Source organism: Sphaerodactylus townsendi, linkage group LG15, assembly GCF_021028975.2.
Source record: "Sphaerodactylus townsendi isolate TG3544 linkage group LG15, MPM_Stown_v2.3, whole genome shotgun sequence".
In the NCBI taxonomy this organism is placed as follows: Eukaryota; Metazoa; Chordata; class Lepidosauria; order Squamata; family Sphaerodactylidae; genus Sphaerodactylus; species Sphaerodactylus townsendi.
Window position 1 is genome coordinate 33,124,511 of NC_059439.1, and position 20,774 is coordinate 33,145,284.

General features: G+C 64.6%; 1 protein-coding gene across 1 annotated transcript in view; it reads left to right on the top strand.

The window, feature by feature from the left end:
• TEP1 (telomerase associated protein 1) overlaps nt 1-20,774 on the top strand; it is a 77,601-nt gene that overhangs the window by 28,774 nt on the left and 28,053 nt on the right. The window contains exons 13-25 of the mRNA XM_048516757.1: nt 1,488-1,578; nt 1,881-2,055; nt 2,865-3,075; nt 4,298-4,444; nt 4,540-4,614; nt 5,538-5,659; nt 6,148-6,213; nt 7,286-7,429; nt 7,512-7,688; nt 9,422-9,542; nt 10,536-10,660; nt 12,445-12,561; nt 12,657-12,774. Coding sequence (XP_048372714.1) covers nt 1,488-1,578; nt 1,881-2,055; nt 2,865-3,075; nt 4,298-4,444; nt 4,540-4,614; nt 5,538-5,659; nt 6,148-6,213; nt 7,286-7,429; nt 7,512-7,688; nt 9,422-9,542; nt 10,536-10,660; nt 12,445-12,561; nt 12,657-12,774 — 1,689 coding nt within the window. The remainder of the gene's footprint in view (nt 1-1,487; nt 1,579-1,880; nt 2,056-2,864; nt 3,076-4,297; nt 4,445-4,539; nt 4,615-5,537; nt 5,660-6,147; nt 6,214-7,285; nt 7,430-7,511; nt 7,689-9,421; nt 9,543-10,535; nt 10,661-12,444; nt 12,562-12,656; nt 12,775-20,774) is intronic.

The window sequence follows — 20,774 nt, forward strand, 5'->3', positions numbered from 1 at the left end:
TGGCACCGCCGGGAACACGCTGTTTTCCCCATCCCCCCCCCCCACCTCGTCGTCCTGCGTCACTCTATCGGACTGCTGAGACCCTCCCTCGCTGTCCTCCGACCCCTGGAGGTTGGAGGGCAGCGTGGGCGGGTCTTAGTAGTCCAGCAGGGCGATGAGGTGAGTGTGGGGGGGACGGGGAAGAGGCGGCTCTGTGTGGAGCTGCCTCTCCCGCGCCAGTCTCTGCGGGGGCCGCTCGCACGCTCCCGTGCGATCGGCCCCCACCCCTCCACAGGCAGGATTCCTGCCGGTACAGGGGCGCCCTACAAAAGGGAAAGCTGAAAAACAGAAAATAAAATGAGCAAACGTAACTATTATAGCAATAATAATAATAATAGTAATACATTTTAGAACTGATTATAGGAAATGCATTTGCATTTATCCATGTAATGCAGATCCAGATAGGGGGAGGAGTAAAAAACAATGTCAAAGAACTAAAAATATAGAAAAGGGGAAAGAGATATTATATTTGTTAAAGAAGAAACAGGGAAGGAGGGGAAGGCTACTTCCGGAAGCTCACGGCTCACACAGACTTGTTGATCCTAGGTTTTCTCAAAACCACTATATCAAGGCCTTTCTAGTTCACCGGTCAAATTTAAGGTACATTGTATATGAGGAGGCAAGAGCTGAGGAGAAGCTTGCTCTACAGCCAGCAAAATCACTCCTTTCAGGGAGAATGCTCAGAAGCACTCAGGCCCTTTTCGCACCTGCAGAATAATGCACTTTCAATCCACCTTCAATCAGGGGCGTAATGAGGCAAACTGGAACCCTGGGCAAAACCTGAGTTGGAACCCCCCCGGGCAGCAACCGACCATGACCCAAAAATATTTTTTGCACCAGGTCATTGATGCCTGCAGGGGGTGCACTTTTAGACATTTTGCCACCGAAATTTCAGCGTACCATCAGGAGACTGTCCTTATGCTCCCCCCCAAGTTTGGTGCAGTTTGGTTCAGTGGGGACAAAGTTATGGACCCTCAAAAGGGTAGCCCCCATCTCCTATTAGCTCCCATTGGAAACAATGGGGGATGGGGCACCCCCTTTGGGAGTCCATAAGTTTGGACTCCCTGAACCAAACTGCACCAAACTTGGGGGGTAGAATAAGGACAGTCCCCTGATGATATGCTGACATTTTGGTGCTGCTAGTCTAAAAACTGCGCCCCCTGCAGGTCAAAAACTGAAAACCACTCAAAATACCCAAAAACGAACCCTGCATTTTTGGTGCCCCCCACAAGGTGGATGCCCTGGGCAGATGCCCACCTTGCCCAATGGGCATTACGCCCCTGCCTTCAATCCATTTTGCAGCTGGATTTTCCTGTGCGGAATAGCAAAATCGACAGGCAAACGGTTGGGAAAGTGGTTTGAAAGTGCATTATTCTGCACGTGCGGAAGGGGCCTTTAGACTCTTTTCCCCCCCTCCAACCCCATCTGCATTTATTTGTCCCTCTCAGGATTCCGTGATCCGCAGCAGGCAGCTCCCGTTTCGATTCCTTGCTGCCTACAAGGTCATCCAGCAATTGGAAGAAGAGCTTAAGCGAAAAGGTAATGCGGCTGCCCTCTGTGCTCAGGTTAGCTTCCTGGAAATAAAGGCTCATTTAGATTCAGAGTGCTGATATTGTCCTTTATATAGGCCTCAATGCAGGGCTGGCGTCAGCACACCCTGAGCGGGGGGTGGGGGCAGGTACCAGAGCCAAGACTTGTAGTGGTGTCCACTGCTACAGACCTATTCACCTCCCCTGCTACCTGTCTGTATCCATTCTCCCGACCGCCCAGCATTGTTAAGGAACGGCAAGGGCAGTGGGGTTGCCAGATGGCTTGAAGGGGGATCTTTTTTTACCGAGCAGACAAGCCCCTCCCTTCCAACGGTGACATCATCAAACGTATCCTGAAGGAGTTTGGCCCACGTCTCCCAGGAGGGCTGACGCGTTCCTGGACCCGTCGGCAGTTGCGCTGCTTCCTGGAAGTCCCGGTGATGTTCCGGTTGGTGAAGTGTGAGAAGAAGAAACTGATGAAGTCCAGGTACTTCCTGAGGGTGGAGGGGATTCCCACATGGGGGTTTAGGGGAATGGTAGGTCATGTGGTTCACCTGTAGACATTCCCAGTCCGATCTGGGGGAAATTCAGGTTGCAAGTGTTAGAAAAGGCAAGACTCGGATAGCTGCAGCCAGTCAGAGGAGGCAGGACTAAACACGGCAGACTGATGGTCAAAGGCAGCTTTGTGTATTCAGACAGAGGTCAAAGGTCAATCTAGGCCAGCGTCCTCTTTCCATAATCAGCTAGTCTGTGTGTGCAGAAGAAGAAGAGTTTAGATTTATACCCTACCTTTCTCTCCTGTAAGGAGACTCAAGGTGGCTTACAAGCTCCTTCCCCTTCCTCTCCCCACAACAGGCACCTTGTGAGGCAGGTGGGGCTGAGAGAATTCAACGAGAACTGTGGCTAGCCCAAGGTCACCCAGCAGGAATGTAGGAGTGCGGAAACACATCTGGTTCACCAGATAAGCCTCTGCCACTCAGGTGGAGGAGTGGGGAATCAAACCCAGTTCTCCAGATTAGACTCTATTTGCTCTTAACCACTACACCACGCTGGTGTAGTAAGGAGACATCATTGCCTGTCAGTCTTCCACATCTTGGGCTTCTAGGAATGTCGCTTTTAACTAGCTGTGGATTTATCTGATTTTTTTTTAAAAAACCATCTGATGACCACCATTGTTTGGGAAAGTAAATTCTGTTGCCAAGCGCCCTGTGCATAATTGAAGTACGGCTGCTGCATCACACCATTGAATCTAAGCAATCTATCAGTGGCTTTAAAAATACTTTCTTTTTTTCACAGAGAAGTGAAGTACAACCATGCCATCCTACAGCGGTACCGGCAAGCGTTGGAAACAGCCATTGGTTTTGCTGTGCGGCACAACATACCCCCAATACCTGGACGCACACTCATTCTGGTCTCTTGCTCCCAAAATATGCAGGAGCCTTACAGGCGGGCGCGGGATATCAGCTGCCCACGTGCTGACCAAAAGGATGACAAAAAGCCCATGACGGTTCGTAAGAAGCCGGCTTCCTTCTCTTAGGTGGATTCCACATGGGGCAAAAACAGCGGTGTGAAAACGGTGTGAAATGGTTTTAAACAGTGTAAAAGGGTTTACACAGTTTTCACACCGCTGATTTTGGCTCATGCGGAATCCACCTTGGTCTCTTCCTGTTTTTTCATTATTTTAATGAGGTGAAATTTTTAAAAAGGGTATTTTTAGGAAGATCAGTAAGGAAGCTTTAAAAGGGGCTTGGACAGATTTATGGGGGAGAAGTCGATTTATGGCTACCAATCTTGATCCTTCTTGATCTGAGATTGCAAATGCCTTAACAGACCAGGTGCTCGGGAGCAACAGCCGCAGAAGGCCATTGCTTTCACATCCTGCATGTGAGCTCCCAAAGGCACCTGGTGGGCCACTGCGAGTAGCAGAGAGCTGGACTAGATGGACTCTGGTCTGATCCAGCTGGTTTGTTCTTATGTTCTTATGAAGATCAGTAAAGTTTGGAAACCTCTTCCTGGCTACCTTGTTGACAAAATATGCACTCTTGAGTTGTCTGTTTTTGTTCTAATTAAAAATTGCAATGTCTGAACGTTTTTGGCAAGCTTTTGCTATGGATAAAGACTCTATAGCAGGGGTGTCTAACGTGTGGCTCAGGAACCAGAGATGGAGCCAGCCCCTTGAGGGGGCTTATCAGGCCTGTGAGACAGCTCAGGCAGCCCCCTCCCCCGGTCTTGGTCTGGTGTGGCAAGCTGGGCCCTCCAGGCAGCTATGCCACCTTACTGTGGGCTCACCAGTCAAGTCAACCACGCAGTGCCATTCTGGGGCCATCCAAGGTAACCCCCCCACCCCGATCAGTAGTGAGGGAGCTGGTTTGTTTCACTTGGGTTTCAGACCTGATAAGTCCTATCCCCCCGCGGCAGCCACCTCACACTGCTGTAGCCGGGTGCCCCCCAGTGGCATTCTGGGGCCAGCTGAGACAGCTACATTCCCCACCCCTCAGTCGCATTTATATGTGATATACAGCCCTCGTAAGAAACGCGTTGGACACCTCTGCTCTCCAGATTCTTTGATGAAATTGCAGACGGGTTGGTCGTGTGGCTAGGCAACTAGCAGACAAAACCTGACCCTCCCTTCACGCTAATTAAGGTTAGGTAATTTTACAGTGATTTCTTCCCTGTCCCTCGCAGGGATTAGAGCCTCATCTTTTCAGCAAATGCTTCTTCTTCTCTAGACGCTGGACATGGCCTTTCTGCTGGGCTCCATGGTGTACTCTGCCTCTGAGCAGGCCCAGCTCCTCCTCTGCGATCAGTCCACGGTCCTGGGTCCCGTCGCCATGACAGGGGCCGTGTTAAAGGATGTGCATCACCTACAAACTCAGGTGAGGCATTCAGAGGACCTCCTTTCCGTCTGAGCTTTCCTTGCTTTTCAAACACGGGCGGCAACTCACGTACTGTCTCTTCTTCCCTCCGTTAGGAGCTAGGACAGGACTACTGCACAAATATCACTGCCAATAGCATAATCAAGGATCTCACTGCTCGACGGCAACAAGTGAGTCCTGGGGCATCTGGTGAAAGTGTAACCTCTATCTGTGGGTTCTGTGGGGCAGAACTTGGAGTGAGTTTGCAACAACAAATTTTGAAAACAAAATGGTTTACTTTCTTAACATATAACATCAAACATCAACATGTAACATCACACTTCAAGGTCCTGTTCAGGTTGCATTTTCAAGTCCTTATATTTACAGTCTACTGATACTGCCAAGTCCAATTCTTCTTGGCAAGTGGGTTGGCTCCTGAAGACTCCAAGGGCTTGATGAACAGGATTCAACATGATGAAGGTTTCCAGGAGAACTCTCACCCATTACAACCACAAAAAGAAACCCTGAAACAATAAACTCCAACATTTACAACATAGCAAAAATAAACAACTACCTTCCCAGTAGTTCCCAACAATATTGCAGTTACCTTAACAAGGTGTTAAGGGCTTATACAACCAAGGTCCGAGTCTGGTAGCCTTGTCTCCTCCAACTACATGAGCTCTGCAGCCTTGTGCTGCTGCTTTGAGTCTCCACCCCTTTCTGGGTCAACCCATTCTGAGCATGGGGGTTACAAAAGCACAAAGGAGCCAATCCTTGAAGGCCCTGCTGTTTTCGTTACTGTACTTGTGTGTTTGTCAAAGTGAAAGCATAGACTGTCTCTTGTCCTGGCCAGTGGCGCGTTTTCCTGAGAAGTCTAATTTGCTTGAATGATTGCAAGTGCAGAACCAAAGCTGGGCCCTGGCGGGAGAGGGTGTGATTGTGTTTTTTAAGGTCTGTGACCAGCTGTGGTCAGGGAGGGGTTGTGGCTTAAGGGCAGAGCATCTGATTGGTCTGAGGAAGGCCCCAAGTTCTCCCAAATGCCCACTGGGCACCCAGCATCTCAAGTTAGAAAAGTCAGGTGGAGAGACCTCCTGTATCTTCTCTCCTCCTTCAGGTGGACATGATTCTCTTGCTGAGCAGCTTTTCTGAGCAGATGACCTGCGACGCGTGCCTCAGGCTTTATCGCCATCAAGTGGCACCCCAATGCCTCTTCGTCAACGTCTGCGACAGTAGGCCGTATGTAGAAAAAGCTGCCCATTTTTCTAGCTTGGAAAATTAGCCAGATGGCCCTCACTCTTGGAATTAGAAGAAGAAGAGTTCGGATTTATATCCCCCCTTTCTCTCCTGTAAGGAGACTCAAAGGGGCTGACAATCTCCTTTCCCTTCCCCACCCCTCATAACAAACACCCTGTGAGGTAGGTGGGGCTGAGAGAACTCCAAAGGATTGTGACTAGCCCAAGGTCACCCAGCTGGTGTGTGTTGAAGTGCACAAGCTAATCTAGTTCCCCAGATAAGCCTCCACAGCTCAAGTTGCAGAGCGGGGAATCAAACCCGGTTCTCCAGATTAGAGCACACCTGCTCTTAACCACTACACCACGCTGATTCTCTTAGAGCATTATTATTCTAATTATTCTAGATAAAGCTTGCATGGGGGAAGGTGGGTAGAATTCCTGAGATCTTCACTGGGTATCCTCCAATGTTCTTCTCCATCCATCCAATTTCAGATGGTCAAGGAATTTTGATTCCTCCGCGGAGGTAACGATACACGGATTCAGCGAGCAGGTCTTGAGGTGAGTGCCGGACTGTGTGTCGGAGCCGCATAGAAGACAGCAAACTTGCTTGTTGCTATTTGTTGAATATGAGGATGTATCATCTTTTTTTTAAAAAAAAGTTATTGGCAAATCAACATAGATCAAACATACATTATTTAAGTACTTTTAAAATGTTACAAATACCTTTCAAATAAATCATATCTACTTCCTCATCTTATCCATAATTCCCTTTTGCATCAACTAACATTACAACATCATCTTATAGAACTTATATAACATATCTTCCTTACTATTCTGCTAAATTTCTTTTTACTTCCTCTATTTCATATTATTTAAGCAGTATCTTATTTTGACTTCCTGCTAGCTTCATTCTTAGAATATGAAATTTATACTTTACTTAAGTCTTCTTCTTTTCTAACTTAGTCATATTTCTGTACATAATCCAACACAAATTTATATTTACATTTATGTTCTTGCATATGTTTATATGAAAAAAATAATAACACCTTTACGAATTTAGTCCTTCTTGCCTTATGTTTTAAATAGCACAACTCATAATATCCTTACATTCTTTTCTAGTATTCATATATTTCAAAAAAACGGAGACCAATTTTCGATAAAGTCCTTATTCTCCTTATTTTTCAATAAGGATGAAAGTTTGTCGTTTGCTTCATAATCCGTTAGGACAGTGGTGGCGAACCTTTGGCACTCCAGATGTTATGGACTACAATTCCCATCAGCCCCTTCCAGCATGGCCAATTGGAAGGAGCTGATGGGAATTGTAGTCCATAACATCTGGAGTGCCAAAGGTGCACCACCACTGCGTTAGGGCATTCAACCAGTCTTCAGTTGCAGGCACCTGCTCCGATTTTCACTTCTTGGCTATCAATAGAATATGAGGATGTATCATCAAAGAAGTTTCAATGGCTGCTGATAGTTGAGTTTCTTTTAATGAGCATCGATGGCTCATTGTGGTTGCTAGAATCGGGTTGGCAGCAATGCAAAGGACTCACCGGAAGAGGGAATCAGGACTGAGAATTTTGTCCAGCCAGCAAGGAAACCCCAAAGTATACGTTTCCATCTTTGGCAGGTTCATGGCCGAACATAGCAACTCCCGGTTCCTGGAGCACGTTGGGAAGATCGACGAGATCCACGGCCTGCCTGAGCCACGAGGGGCGGCGGCGGCAAAACCGGAAGCAGGAGTCGAACCCTTGATATCGGCCCCCCGGAGCAGGTGACGATTGAGGACAAGATGGTGGTCGTGCGATTTGTGGAAAGGTTTTCCTGACCCCTTTTCCTCATTCCGTTCCGCTCAGGTGGCGCTCCGTAAAGGTCTTTGTCTCCTCCACCTTCCGGGACATGCACGGTGAACGCGACCTGCTTGTCCGGGCTGTCTTCCCTGAATTACGAGCCAGGGCTGCCCCGTTCTGCCTGGCAATAGAGGATGTCGACCTGCGCTGGGGGATCACCGAATACGAGGCCCAGCGAAACAAGTATGGAGAGAGACATTGGAGTATTAGCATAAGCATTTTATTGTCATTGTGCAGTACTTATCAACTTAAATTCACAGCAGCATTCCCTGATGCACACACCAGACTCCATACCCCATCCTCGCATCTCTTCCCGCTTCCTCCACCCAACCCTTCACCGCCCCAAGCACATCAACCACGAAGCCATGGAGGTTCAGCATAGCATCACAGCTCTAGAGTAGAAGCTGTCTCTAAGCCTCTTTTGGTCCTAGTTTTGAAGAAGACCTGTATCGTCTGCCGGCTCTTGATGGGTGGAACAACCCAGTTCAAAAGAGAGTGTGCTGGATGAGACGGGTCTCTCAGAATATTTTGGGCTTTCTTTAGGCTTCAGGAATTATAGAGTTCTTCCAAGGAGGGGAGGGGGCAGCCGATAATCCTCTGTGCGGTAGCGATCACCCTTTGGAGCGCCTTCCTATCTGCCACTGTGCAACTGGAGAACCATACACAGATGTAGTAGGTTAAGACACTCTCTATAGCACGGCAGTAAAAGGACACCAGAAGTTTTCCATTCAGTTGTTGTTTCCTTAAAAGTCTCAGATAGTTCAGTCTTTGCTGGGCCTTCTTAACCACCACGGCAGTCTATACGCCCCAGGTCAAGTCCTCTTTAATCATAACGCCCAGAAATTTAAAACTAGCCACCCACTCTACTTGATCTCCATTTATAGTCAAGGGTTGAATTTCTGAGCTATTCCTTCTATAGTCCACTATAAGCTCCTTTGTCTTGTTAGTATTAAGAACCAGGTTATTTTCCCTGCACCATGAGAGCAGTCAGTCCACCTCACTCCGATAGGCAGACTCATCCCCTCCAGAGATGAGCCCCACCACTGTTGTGTCATCAACAAATTTGATAATGGGGTTATTATGATAGACAGGAGTATGTATAAGGGTGAACAATAACGGACTCAACACACAGCCCTGTGGTGTTCCCATATTTAGAGTAAGAACTGAGGAAACCCGATTTCCCAGTCTAACCCTCTGGGAACTGGGAAATCGGGTTTCTGGGAACTGGGAAATATGGGTGGGTCACTGAGAGAAAGAAGTGTCCTGAGGAGCAGGGAGGAAGTTGGCTGTGGTCTATCACAAAATGTGCTCGTGTATTGTGAATGTACATCACAGGGGTTCCGGATAACAGTCCGTTTACTCACACCGATTCTTTAAATGGCATTTTAAAAAACCACTGCATATATTTTCTGTATGCACAACTTAGCTCAACAGGAAGGAACATGTAGTTTAAATGATTTTTCTCAGAGGTTAGATCTTGGTTAGCATTCATAATATCTGCTTTTTGTCCCATTTGATTTAGTGCTATATTTTGATGTATTCCCCTGCCTGTTTAGGGTGGTGTCAGCAGAGATGATTTGGTTCAGGTGCACAAAATCGTTCTGTTGAGTGCTATGTGGAATTTCCAGAACCATTACCGTGGAACAGTTTTTTGTACTCATAATCTGTGATGCCATTTGGAATTTTTTACTTCTCTTAACAAGGGTAATTAGGCTATTCAGCCATAAAGAAACGCAGAGTCAAAATTTCTGCTGTATACTGAGAGGCAGAAGTGAAGGATTCTGGGAGTTTAGCATATTGGAGTTCTTTGTCAAGCATGTTGGCCTTTTTTCCCCCTTTTTAACGTGTGTGGCTTAAAAATGCCTCCAAGGACTCCAGAAGGCTCCGTGTTTTCAGTAAGTTCATCCTCTTTTCAGGCAGCTGGAACTTTGCTTGTCAGAAGTTGCACGAAGTCACCTGTTCATCGGGATCCTAGGTGAGCGGTACGGCCACATCCCTGGAGACTGTTCGTTACCGGATGAACCGCAGTACGAATGGGTGAGTAAGAGGTGCTTTTTGGCCCTATAAGGCAGCCAGCTCCAGGAAAACTCCATGATATTGTGGTTAGGAGTGCTAAGCGAAAGCTCAAAAATGGAGAAACCTGGACACCCCCCTACACACACATGTGTGAGGCACTTCCTATTTTTCTTCAAGAAAAAGATGTGAGGTGCACATTACAAAAAGTATGTGAAATGTGTTTTGTGTCGAAGGGAACATTTCTCTGTGTGGTTTGCTCATTCTTCTGGTAGCGAGCATTCCTAGCTGATCGCTGTAAGTTACGGGGAAACCTGTTGTACATATAAAATGTGTCTGTCTGAGGAAAACCTTTTTGAGGAAAATCTATGTATATCTACTCCTTCTCTATCAATGATCGTTGTAGAGGTGAGCCCCGCGAACCCAGCAGAGCCTCAGAAAGAGTGCGGGCACACCTGCGCCATCTGTGCCCCTCTCTGGAAGCACGGCTCCACTGTCCCTGCAAGACCCCCCCCGCGGGTCATAGGTCATGAGATGCCTGCCTCACTGTCACAAGATGCCCCAGACAAAGGGGTGCATACCCCCAGGTATGGATTAGGCCCGGACAGGAACTTTTCCTCTCTCACGTACGCAGCCCCTATGAGTCATGTATCCTCCCGCTCTCCCGCCTCCCGGAAACCCTAATAAAAGGTGCCAGGGACCAGAACTCGGCAGAGTTGCCAGATCCACGGATCACGCTTCCTGCCACTGGCTTCTCTCCACCGGATGATATCGCTGCGTCTCGCCTCTTCCTTGCGACCCTCGCGGGCCTACTTCAGATCATGGCAATGTTTACAGAGTTAAGATAGGCAAAAAAATTTTTCCTCCCCCACAGAGTTTTCAATCTAGATTCTGATAGTAAATGATAAAGGAACCGGTGTGGCTAGCGGAAATAAACCCAGAACAACTCACACAAAGCCACTTTCTCAAAAGGCTGTTTCGTGGCATCTAAATTAACGGATTCCGATTGTCTCGCAGGTTAAGTCATACCCGGCAGGCCGCTCCATCACCGAACTGGAGGCTGTTCAGTTCCTGAATGGTTGCAAAGACCCTTCAGACAGATCCAGAGCCTTCTTCTATCTCCGAGAACCAGACTTCCTTGAGTAAGATGTTTACCTTAAAATACTCTCCTTTCTCTACTAGAACCAGGGGGCATTCGTTGAAAATGCTGGGGGGAAGAATTAGGACTAATAAAAGGAAACACTTCTTCACGCAACGTGTGATGGGTGTTTGGAATATGCTGCCACAGGAGGGGGTGATGGCCACTAACCTGGATAGCTTTAAAAGGGGCTTGGACAGATTTATGGAGGAGAAGTCGATTTATGGCTACCAATCTTGATCCTCTTTGATCTGAGATTGCAAAGGCCTTAACAGTCCAGGTGCTCAGGGGCAACAGCCGCAGATGGCCATTGCTTTCACATCCTGCATGTGAGCTCCCAAAGGCACCTGGTGGGCCACCGTGAGTAGCAGAGAGCTGGACTAGATGGACTCTGGTCTGATCCAGCTGGCTTGTTCTTATGTTCTTATGTTCTTACTGTGTGGGTCAACTTCGTTTATCCACCTACCTTAAGGAAAGGGTGCCTTGGCCTGGGATGGTTCAGCCTAGCCTAACTTGGTCAGAGGACAGAAGCTAAGCAGAGTTGGGGCTGGTTAATATTTGGATGGGAGACCACCAAGGAAGTCCAGGGTCACTACATAGGCCCCTTCCACACACGCAAAATAATGCATTTTCAAACCACTTTCACAACTGTTTGTAAGTGGGTTTTGCTATTCCGCACAGCTTCAAAGAGCACTGAAAGCAGTTTGAAAGTGCATTATTCTGCACGTGCGGAATGAGCCATAGAGACAGGCAATGGCAAATCACGTCCGAATGTCTCTTTCCTCCAAACCCCTAGCCCTGACAGTTAGAAAGTTCTTTCGAATGTTTAGATTCCGAAGAATTTTCTGACTGTCAAGGGTGTTTGACAGTGGAACTCACTGCCTCAGAGTGTGGTGGAGTCTCCTTCTTTGGAGATTTTCAAACAGATGAACATATGTCGGGAGTGCTTTGAAGAAGAAGAGGAAGAGGAAGAAGAGGAGGAAGAGGAAGAAGAGGAGGTGGAGGAGGAAGAGGAAGAGGAGGAGTTTGGATTTATATCCCCCCTTTCTCTCCTGTAGGAGACTCAAAGAGGCTGACAATCTCTTTGCCCTTCCCCCCTCACAACAAACACCCTGTGAGGTGGGTGGGGCTGAGAGAGCTCCGAGAAGCTGTGAGTAGCCCAAGGTCACCCAGCTGGCGTGTGTGGGAGTGTACAGGCTAACCTGAATTTTCCAGATAAGCCTCCACAGCTCAGGCGGCAGAGCTGGGAATCAAACCCGGTTCCTCCAGATTAGATACACAAGCTCTTAACCTCCTACGCCACTGCTGCTCCTTGACTGTGTGTTCCTGCATGGCAGGCGCTTGGACTTGATAGCCCTTGTGGGTCTCTTCCAACTCTATGATTCTATAGTGTTCTTAAATTATAATCTACTGCTGCCTATCAAACACACAGCATCATGGAATGTCCCTTCTAACCACAAATCCGGACATTAAGAAAGTAGACAAGGCAATTTCATCTATAGGATGGTGGACTGTTATTTTTGCTGGGTTTTGTCCCGGTAGGAAGGGGCCATTCCTGTTTGGTTCTTCGAGCTACTTTTTTTAAGGGCTTGGGGGAGAAATCTAGGATCTGGAATTTTATCCTTGGCATGTAGTCCAGCAGTGGAAAGTGAGTCTCCCTACTTGCTGTCAGAAGGAGAAAGAACTACCTAAAATTCTAAATGCCCCCCGTTTGCCCCCCAAAGGTATGAATCACGCCGATTTAAAAATCACCAGCTGACCCTCATGCTCCCATTTCTCTCTTGGCAGCTCTGTACCTGAAACGTGGAGGGCAGATTTTGCCGCTGAGTCGGAGGCGGCTAAGGAACGGATGGTGGATCTGAAGAACCGTCTTGAAAATCATGAGGGTCTAGCTTCACTTGGCAGGTAGAGAGGAAGAGAGGTTGGTGGCTTTAGTGGGATAGCTTGATTTCATTCCCTGCCTAGCAATATCTGTGCTATTCTCCCCCCGCCTCCAATAGGTATAGATGCCAGTGGGGTGGAGTAGCCCAAGGCCGGCCCTATGTCAAAAGTCTTGAGGAATTCGGAGCCAAAGTCCTGCGGGATATGTGGGAAAGTCTCTCTTGCCACTTCATACAGGTAAGTGGTGGGCTTGCTTATTTTAAAGCAGCAACAGTTTTGGGGCTGAATTCAGAGTGTTACTTTTGAAGGGCAACAGGTATATTTACAAAATATAATCCTGTCAAGCAGAGTAACGAGCAGAAATGTGGATTGTGGGGCACGTTAAATTAGAATCTCTCAAAAGACCAGCCGTTTTACCTCAGAAGTTCATAAACATGAAGAGAGTTTTACTTTAACGGAGAAAAAAATATACAGTACATACATACAGTGGTGGGATCCAAGAATTTTAGTAACAGGTTCCCATGGTGGTGGGATTCAAACTGTGGCGTAGCCCACTCCCCCCCCCCCCCACAACCCCCCCCCCCCCCCCCCCCCTCCCCCTACCCCCCCCCCCCCCCCCCCCCCCTCCCCCCCCCCCCCCCCTTCCCCCCCCCCTTTTTCCCCTCCCCTTTCCACCCCCCCCCCCCCCCCCCCCCCCCACACCCCACCCCCCCCCCCCCCCAACCCCCCCTCCCCCCAACCCCCCCCCCCCCCACCAGCCCCCCCCCCCCCACACCCCCCCCCCCCCCCCCCCCCCCCCCCCCCCCACCCCCCCCCCCCCCCACCCCCCCCCCCCCCCACCCCCCCCCCCCCCCACCCCCCCCCCCCCCCACCCCCCCCCCCCCCCACCCCCCCCCCCCCCCACCCCCCCCCCCCCCCACCCCCCCCCCCCCCCACCCCCCCCCCCCCCCACCCCCCCCCCCCCCCACCCCCCCCCCCCCCCACCCCCCCCCCCCCCCACCCCCCCCCCCCCCCACCCCCCCCCCCCCCCACCCCCCCCCCCCCCCACCCCCCCCCCCCCCCACCCCCCCCCCCCCCCACCCCCCCCCCCCCCCACCCCCCCCCCCCCCCACCCCCCCCCCCCCCCACCCCCCCCCCCCCCCACCCCCCCCCCCCCCCACCCCCCCCCCCCCCCACCCCCCCCCCCCCCCACCCCCCCCCCCCCCCACCCCCCCCCCCCCCCACCCCCCCCCCCCCCCACCCCCCCCCCCCCCCACCCCCCCCCCCCCCCACCCCCCCCCCCCCCCACCCCCCCCCCCCCCCACCCCCCCCCCCCCCCACCCCCCCCCCCCCCCACCCCCCCCCCCCCCCACCCCCCCCCCCCCCCACCCCCCCCCCCCCCCACCCCCCCCCCCCCCCACCCCCCCCCCCCCCCACCCCCCCCCCCCCCCACCCCCCCCCCCCCCCACCCCCCCCCCCCCCCACCCCCCCCCCCCCCCACCCCCCCCCCCCCCCACCCCCCCCCCCCCCCACCCCCCCCCCCCCCCACCCCCCCCCCCCCCCACCCCCCCCCCCCCCCACCCCCCCCCCCCCCCACCCCCCCCCCCCCCCACCCCCCCCCCCCCCCACCCCCCCCCCCCCCCACCCCCCCCCCCCCCCACCCCCCCCCCCCCCCACCCCCCCCCCCCCCCACCCCCCCCCCCCCCCACCCCCCCCCCCCCCCACCCCCCCCCCCCCCCACCCCCCCCCCCCCCCACCCCCCCCCCCCCCCACCCCCCCCCCCCCCCACCCCCCCCCCCCCCCACCCCCCCCCCCCCCCACCCCCCCCCCCCCCCACCCCCCCCCCCCCCCACCCCCCCCCCCCCCCACCCCCCCCCCCCCCCACCCCCCCCCCCCCCCACCCCCCCCCCCCCCCACCCCCCCCCCCCCCCACCCCCCCCCCCCCCCACCCCCCCCCCCCCCCACCCCCCCCCCCCCCCACCCCCCCCCCCCCCCACCCCCCCCCCCCCCCACCCCCCCCCCCCCCCACCCCCCCCCCCCCCCACCCCCCCCCCCCCCCACCCCCCCCCCCCCCCACCCCCCCCCCCCCCCACCCCCCCCCCCCCCCACCCCCCCCCCCCCCCACCCCCCCCCCCCCCCACCCCCCCCCCCCCCCACCCCCCCCCCCCCCCACCCCCCCCCCCCCCCACCCCCCCCCCCCCCCACCCCCCCCCCCCCCCACCCCCCCCCCCCCCCACCCCCCCCCCCCCCCACCCCCCCCCCCCCCCACCCCCCCCCCCCCCCACCCCCCCCCCCCCCCACCCCCCCCCCCCCCCACCCCCCCCCCCCCCCACCCCCCCCCCCCCCCACCCCCCCCCCCCCCCACCCCCCCCCCCCCCCACCCCCCCCCCCCCCCACCCCCCCCCCCCCCCACCCCCCCCCCCCCCCACCCCCCCCCCCCCCCACCCCCCCCCCCCCCCACCCCCCCCCCCCCCCACCCCCCCCCCCCCCCACCCCCCCCCCCCCCCACCCCCCCCCCCCCCCACCCCCCCCCCCCCCCACCCCCCCCCCCCCCCACCCCCCCCCCCCCCCACCCCCCCCCCCCCCCACCCCCCCCCCCCCCCACCCCCCCCCCCCCCCACCCCCCCCCCCCCCCACCCCCCCCCCCCCCCACCCCCCCCCCCCCCCACCCCCCCCCCCCCCCACCCCCCCCCCCCCCCACCCCCCCCCCCCCCCACCCCCCCCCCCCCCCACCCCCCCCCCCCCCCACCCCCCCCCCCCCCCACCCCCCCCCCCCCCCACCCCCCCCCCCCCCCACCCCCCCCCCCCCCCACCCCCCCCCCCCCCCACCCCCCCCCCCCCCCACCCCCCCCCCCCCCCACCCCCCCCCCCCCCCACCCCCCCCCCCCCCCACCCCCCCCCCCCCCCACCCCCCCCCCCCCCCACCCCCCCCCCCCCCCACCCCCCCCCCCCCCCACCCCCCCCCCCCCCCACCCCCCCCCCCCCCCACCCCCCCCCCCCCCCACCCCCCCCCCCCCCCACCCCCCCCCCCCCCCACCCCCCCCCCCCCCCACCCCCCCCCCCCCCCACCCCCCCCCCCCCCCACCCCCCCCCCCCCCCACCCCCCCCCCCCCCCACCCCCCCCCCCCCCCACCCCCCCCCCCCCCCACCCCCCCCCCCCCCCACCCCCCCCCCCCCCCACCCCCCCCCCCCCCCACCCCCCCCCCCCCCCACCCCCCCCCCCCCCCACCCCCCCCCCCCCCCACCCCCCCCCCCCCCCACCCCCCCCCCCCCCCACCCCCCCCCCCCCCCACCCCCCCCCCCCCCCACCCCCCCCCCCCCCCACCCCCCCCCCCCCCCACCCCCCCCCCCCCCCACCCCCCCCCCCCCCCACCCCCCCCCCCCCCCACCCCCCCCCCCCCCCACCCCCCCCCCCCCCCACCCCCCCCCCCCCCCACCCCCCCCCCCCCCCACCCCCCCCCCCCCCCACCCCCCCCCCCCCCCACCCCCCCCCCCCCCCACCCCCCCCCCCCCCCACCCCCCCCCCCCCCCACCCCCCCCCCCCCCCACCCCCCCCCCCCCCCACCCCCCCCCCCCCCCACCCCCCCCCCCCCCCACCCCCCCCCCCCCCCACCCCCCCCCCCCCCCACCCCCCCCCCCCCCCACCCCCCCCCCCCCCCACCCCCCCCCCCCCCCACCCCCCCCCCCCCCCACCCCCCCCCCCCCCCACCCCCCCCCCCCCCCACCCCCCCCCCCCCCCACCCCCCCCCCCCCCCACCCCCCCCCCCCCCCACCCCCCCCCCCCCCCACCCCCCCCCCCCCCCACCCCCCCCCCCCCCCACCCCCCCCCCCCCCCACCCCCCCCCCCCCCCACCCCCCCCCCCCCCCACCCCCCCCCCCCCCCACCCCCCCCCCCCCCCACCCCCCCCCCCCCCCACCCCCCCCCCCCCCCACCCCCCCCCCCCCCCACCCCCCCCCCCCCCCACCCCCCCCCCCCCCCACCCCCCCCCCCCCCCACCCCCCCCCCCCCCCACCCCCCCCCCCCCCCACCCCCCCCCCCCCCCACCCCCCCCCCCCCCCACCCCCCCCCCCCCCCACCCCCCCCCCCCCCCACCCCCCCCCCCCCCCACCCCCCCCCCCCCCCACCCCCCCCCCCCCCCACCCCCCCCCCCCCCCACCCCCCCCCCCCCCCACCCCCCCCCCCCCCCACCCCCCCCCCCCCCCACCCCCCCCCCCCCCCACCCCCCCCCCCCCCCACCCCCCCCCCCCCCCACCCCCCCCCCCCCCCACCCCCCCCCCCCCCCACCCCCCCCCCCCCCCACCCCCCCCCCCCCCCACCCCCCCCCCCCCCCACCCCCCCCCCCCCCCACCCCCCCCCCCCCCCACCCCCCCCCCCCCCCACCCCCCCCCCCCCCCACCCCCCCCCCCCCCCACCCCCCCCCCCCCCCACCCCCCCCCCCCCCCACCCCCCCCCCCCCCCACCCCCCCCCCCCCCCACCCCCCCCCCCCCCCACCCCCCCCCCCCCCCACCCCCCCCCCCCCCCACCCCCCCCCCCCCCCACCCCCCCCCCCCCCCACCCCCCCCCCCCCCCACCCCCCCCCCCCCCCACCCCCCCCCCCCCCCACCCCCCCCCCCCCCCACCCCCCCCCCCCCCCACCCCCCCCCCCCCCCACCCCCCCCCCCCCCCACCCCCCCCCCCCCCCACCCCCCCCCCCCCCCACCCCCCCCCCCCCCCACCCCCCCCCCCCCCCACCCCCCCCCCCCCCCACCCCCCCCCCCCCCCACCCCCCCCCCCCCCCACCCCCCCCCCCCCCCACCCCCCCCCCCCCCCACCCCCCCCCCCCCCCACCCCCCCCCCCCCCCACCCCCCCCCCCCCCCACCCCCCCCCCCCCCCACCCCCCCCCCCCCCCACCCCCCCCCCCCCCCACCCCCCCCCCCCCCCACCCCCCCCCCCCCCCACCCCCCCCCCCCCCCACCCCCCCCCCCCCCCACCCCCCCCCCCCCCCACCCCCCCCCCCCCCCACCCCCCCCCCCCCCCACCCCCCCCCCCCCCCACCCCCCCCCCCCCCCACCCCCCCCCCCCCCCACCCCCCCCCCCCCCCACCCCCCCCCCCCCCCACCCCCCCCCCCCCCCACCCCCCCCCCCCCCCACCCCCCCCCCCCCCCACCCCCCCCCCCCCCCACCCCCCCCCCCCCCCACCCCCCCCCCCCCCCACCCCCCCCCCCCCCCACCCCCCCCCCCCCCCACCCCCCCCCCCCCCCACCCCCCCCCCCCCCCACCCCCCCCCCCCCCCACCCCCCCCCCCCCCCACCCCCCCCCCCCCCCACCCCCCCCCCCCCCCACCCCCCCCCCCCCCCACCCCCCCCCCCCCCCACCCCCCCCCCCCCCCACCCCCCCCCCCCCCCACCCCCCCCCCCCCCCACCCCCCCCCCCCCCCACCCCCCCCCCCCCCCACCCCCCCCCCCCCCCACCCCCCCCCCCCCCCACCCCCCCCCCCCCCCACCCCCCCCCCCCCCCACCCCCCCCCCCCCCCACCCCCCCCCCCCCCCACCCCCCCCCCCCCCCACCCCCCCCCCCCCCCACCCCCCCCCCCCCCCACCCCCCCCCCCCCCCACCCCCCCCCCCCCCCACCCCCCCCCCCCCCCACCCCCCCCCCCCCCCACCCCCCCCCCCCCCCACCCCCCCCCCCCCCCACCCCCCCCCCCCCCCACCCCCCCCCCCCCCCACCCCCCCCCCCCCCCACCCCCCCCCCCCCCCACCCCCCCCCCCCCCCACCCCCCCCCCCCCCCACCCCCCCCCCCCCCCACCCCCCCCCCCCCCCACCCCCCCCCCCCCCCACCCCCCCCCCCCCCCACCCCCCCCCCCCCCCACCCCCCCCCCCCCCCACCCCCCCCCCCCCCCACCCCCCCCCCCCCCCACCCCCCCCCCCCCCCACCCCCCCCCCCCCCCACCCCCCCCCCCCCCCACCCCCCCCCCCCCCCACCCCCCCCCCCCCCCACCCCCCCCCCCCCCCACCCCCCCCCCCCCCCACCCCCCCCCCCCCCCACCCCCCCCCCCCCCCACCCCCCCCCCCCCCCACCCCCCCCCCCCCCCACCCCCCCCCCCCCCCACCCCCCCCCCCCCCCACCCCCCCCCCCCCCCACCCCCCCCCCCCCCCACCCCCCCCCCCCCCCACCCCCCCCCCCCCCCACCCCCCCCCCCCCCCACCCCCCCCCCCCCCCACCCCCCCCCCCCCCCACCCCCCCCCCCCCCCACCCCCCCCCCCCCCCACCCCCCCCCCCCCCCACCCCCCCCCCCCCCCACCCCCCCCCCCCCCCACCCCCCCCCCCCCCCACCCCCCCCCCCCCCCACCCCCCCCCCCCCCCACCCCCCCCCCCCCCCACCCCCCCCCCCCCCCACCCCCCCCCCCCCCCACCCCCCCCCCCCCCCACCCCCCCCCCCCCCCACCCCCCCCCCCCCCCACCCCCCCCCCCCCCCACCCCCCCCCCCCCCCACCCCCCCCCCCCCCCACCCCCCCCCCCCCCCACCCCCCCCCCCCCCCACCCCCCCCCCCCCCCACCCCCCCCCCCCCCCACCCCCCCCCCCCCCCACCCCCCCCCCCCCCCACCCCCCCCCCCCCCCACCCCCCCCCCCCCCCACCCCCCCCCCCCCCCACCCCCCCCCCCCCCCACCCCCCCCCCCCCCCACCCCCCCCCCCCCCCACCCCCCCCCCCCCCCACCCCCCCCCCCCCCCACCCCCCCCCCCCCCCACCCCCCCCCCCCCCCACCCCCCCCCCCCCCCACCCCCCCCCCCCCCCACCCCCCCCCCCCCCCACCCCCCCCCCCCCCCACCCCCCCCCCCCCCCACCCCCCCCCCCCCCCACCCCCCCCCCCCCCCACCCCCCCCCCCCCCCACCCCCCCCCCCCCCCACCCCCCCCCCCCCCCACCCCCCCCCCCCCCCACCCCCCCCCCCCCCCACCCCCCCCCCCCCCCACCCCCCCCCCCCCCCACCCCCCCCCCCCCCCACCCCCCCCCCCCCCCACCCCCCCCCCCCCCCACCCCCCCCCCCCCCCACCCCCCCCCCCCCCCACCCCCCCCCCCCCCCACCCCCCCCCCCCCCCACCCCCCCCCCCCCCCACCCCCCCCCCCCCCCACCCCCCCCCCCCCCCACCCCCCCCCCCCCCCACCCCCCCCCCCCCCCACCCCCCCCCCCCCCCACCCCCCCCCCCCCCCACCCCCCCCCCCCCCCACCCCCCCCCCCCCCCACCCCCCCCCCCCCCCACCCCCCCCCCCCCCCACCCCCCCCCCCCCCCACCCCCCCCCCCCCCCACCCCCCCCCCCCCCCACCCCCCCCCCCCCCCACCCCCCCCCCCCCCCACCCCCCCCCCCCCCCACCCCCCCCCCCCCCCACCCCCCCCCCCCCCCACCCCCCCCCCCCCCCACCCCCCCCCCCCCCCACCCCCCCCCCCCCCCACCCCCCCCCCCCCCCACCCCCCCCCCCCCCCACCCCCCCCCCCCCCCACCCCCCCCCCCCCCCACCCCCCCCCCCCCCCACCCCCCCCCCCCCCCACCCCCCCCCCCCCCCACCCCCCCCCCCCCCCACCCCCCCCCCCCCCCACCCCCCCCCCCCCCCACCCCCCCCCCCCCCCACCCCCCCCCCCCCCCACCCCCCCCCCCCCCCACCCCCCCCCCCCCCCACCCCCCCCCCCCCCCACCCCCCCCCCCCCCCACCCCCCCCCCCCCCCACCCCCCCCCCCCCCCACCCCCCCCCCCCCCCACCCCCCCCCCCCCCCACCCCCCCCCCCCCCCACCCCCCCCCCCCCCCACCCCCCCCCCCCCCCACCCCCCCCCCCCCCCACCCCCCCCCCCCCCCACCCCCCCCCCCCCCCACCCCCCCCCCCCCCCACCCCCCCCCCCCCCCACCCCCCCCCCCCCCCACCCCCCCCCCCCCCCACCCCCCCCCCCCCCCACCCCCCCCCCCCCCCACCCCCCCCCCCCCCCACCCCCCCCCCCCCCCACCCCCCCCCCCCCCCACCCCCCCCCCCCCCCACCCCCCCCCCCCCCCACCCCCCCCCCCCCCCACCCCCCCCCCCCCCCACCCCCCCCCCCCCCCACCCCCCCCCCCCCCCACCCCCCCCCCCCCCCACCCCCCCCCCCCCCCACCCCCCCCCCCCCCCACCCCCCCCCCCCCCCACCCCCCCCCCCCCCCACCCCCCCCCCCCCCCACCCCCCCCCCCCCCCACCCCCCCCCCCCCCCACCCCCCCCCCCCCCCACCCCCCCCCCCCCCCACCCCCC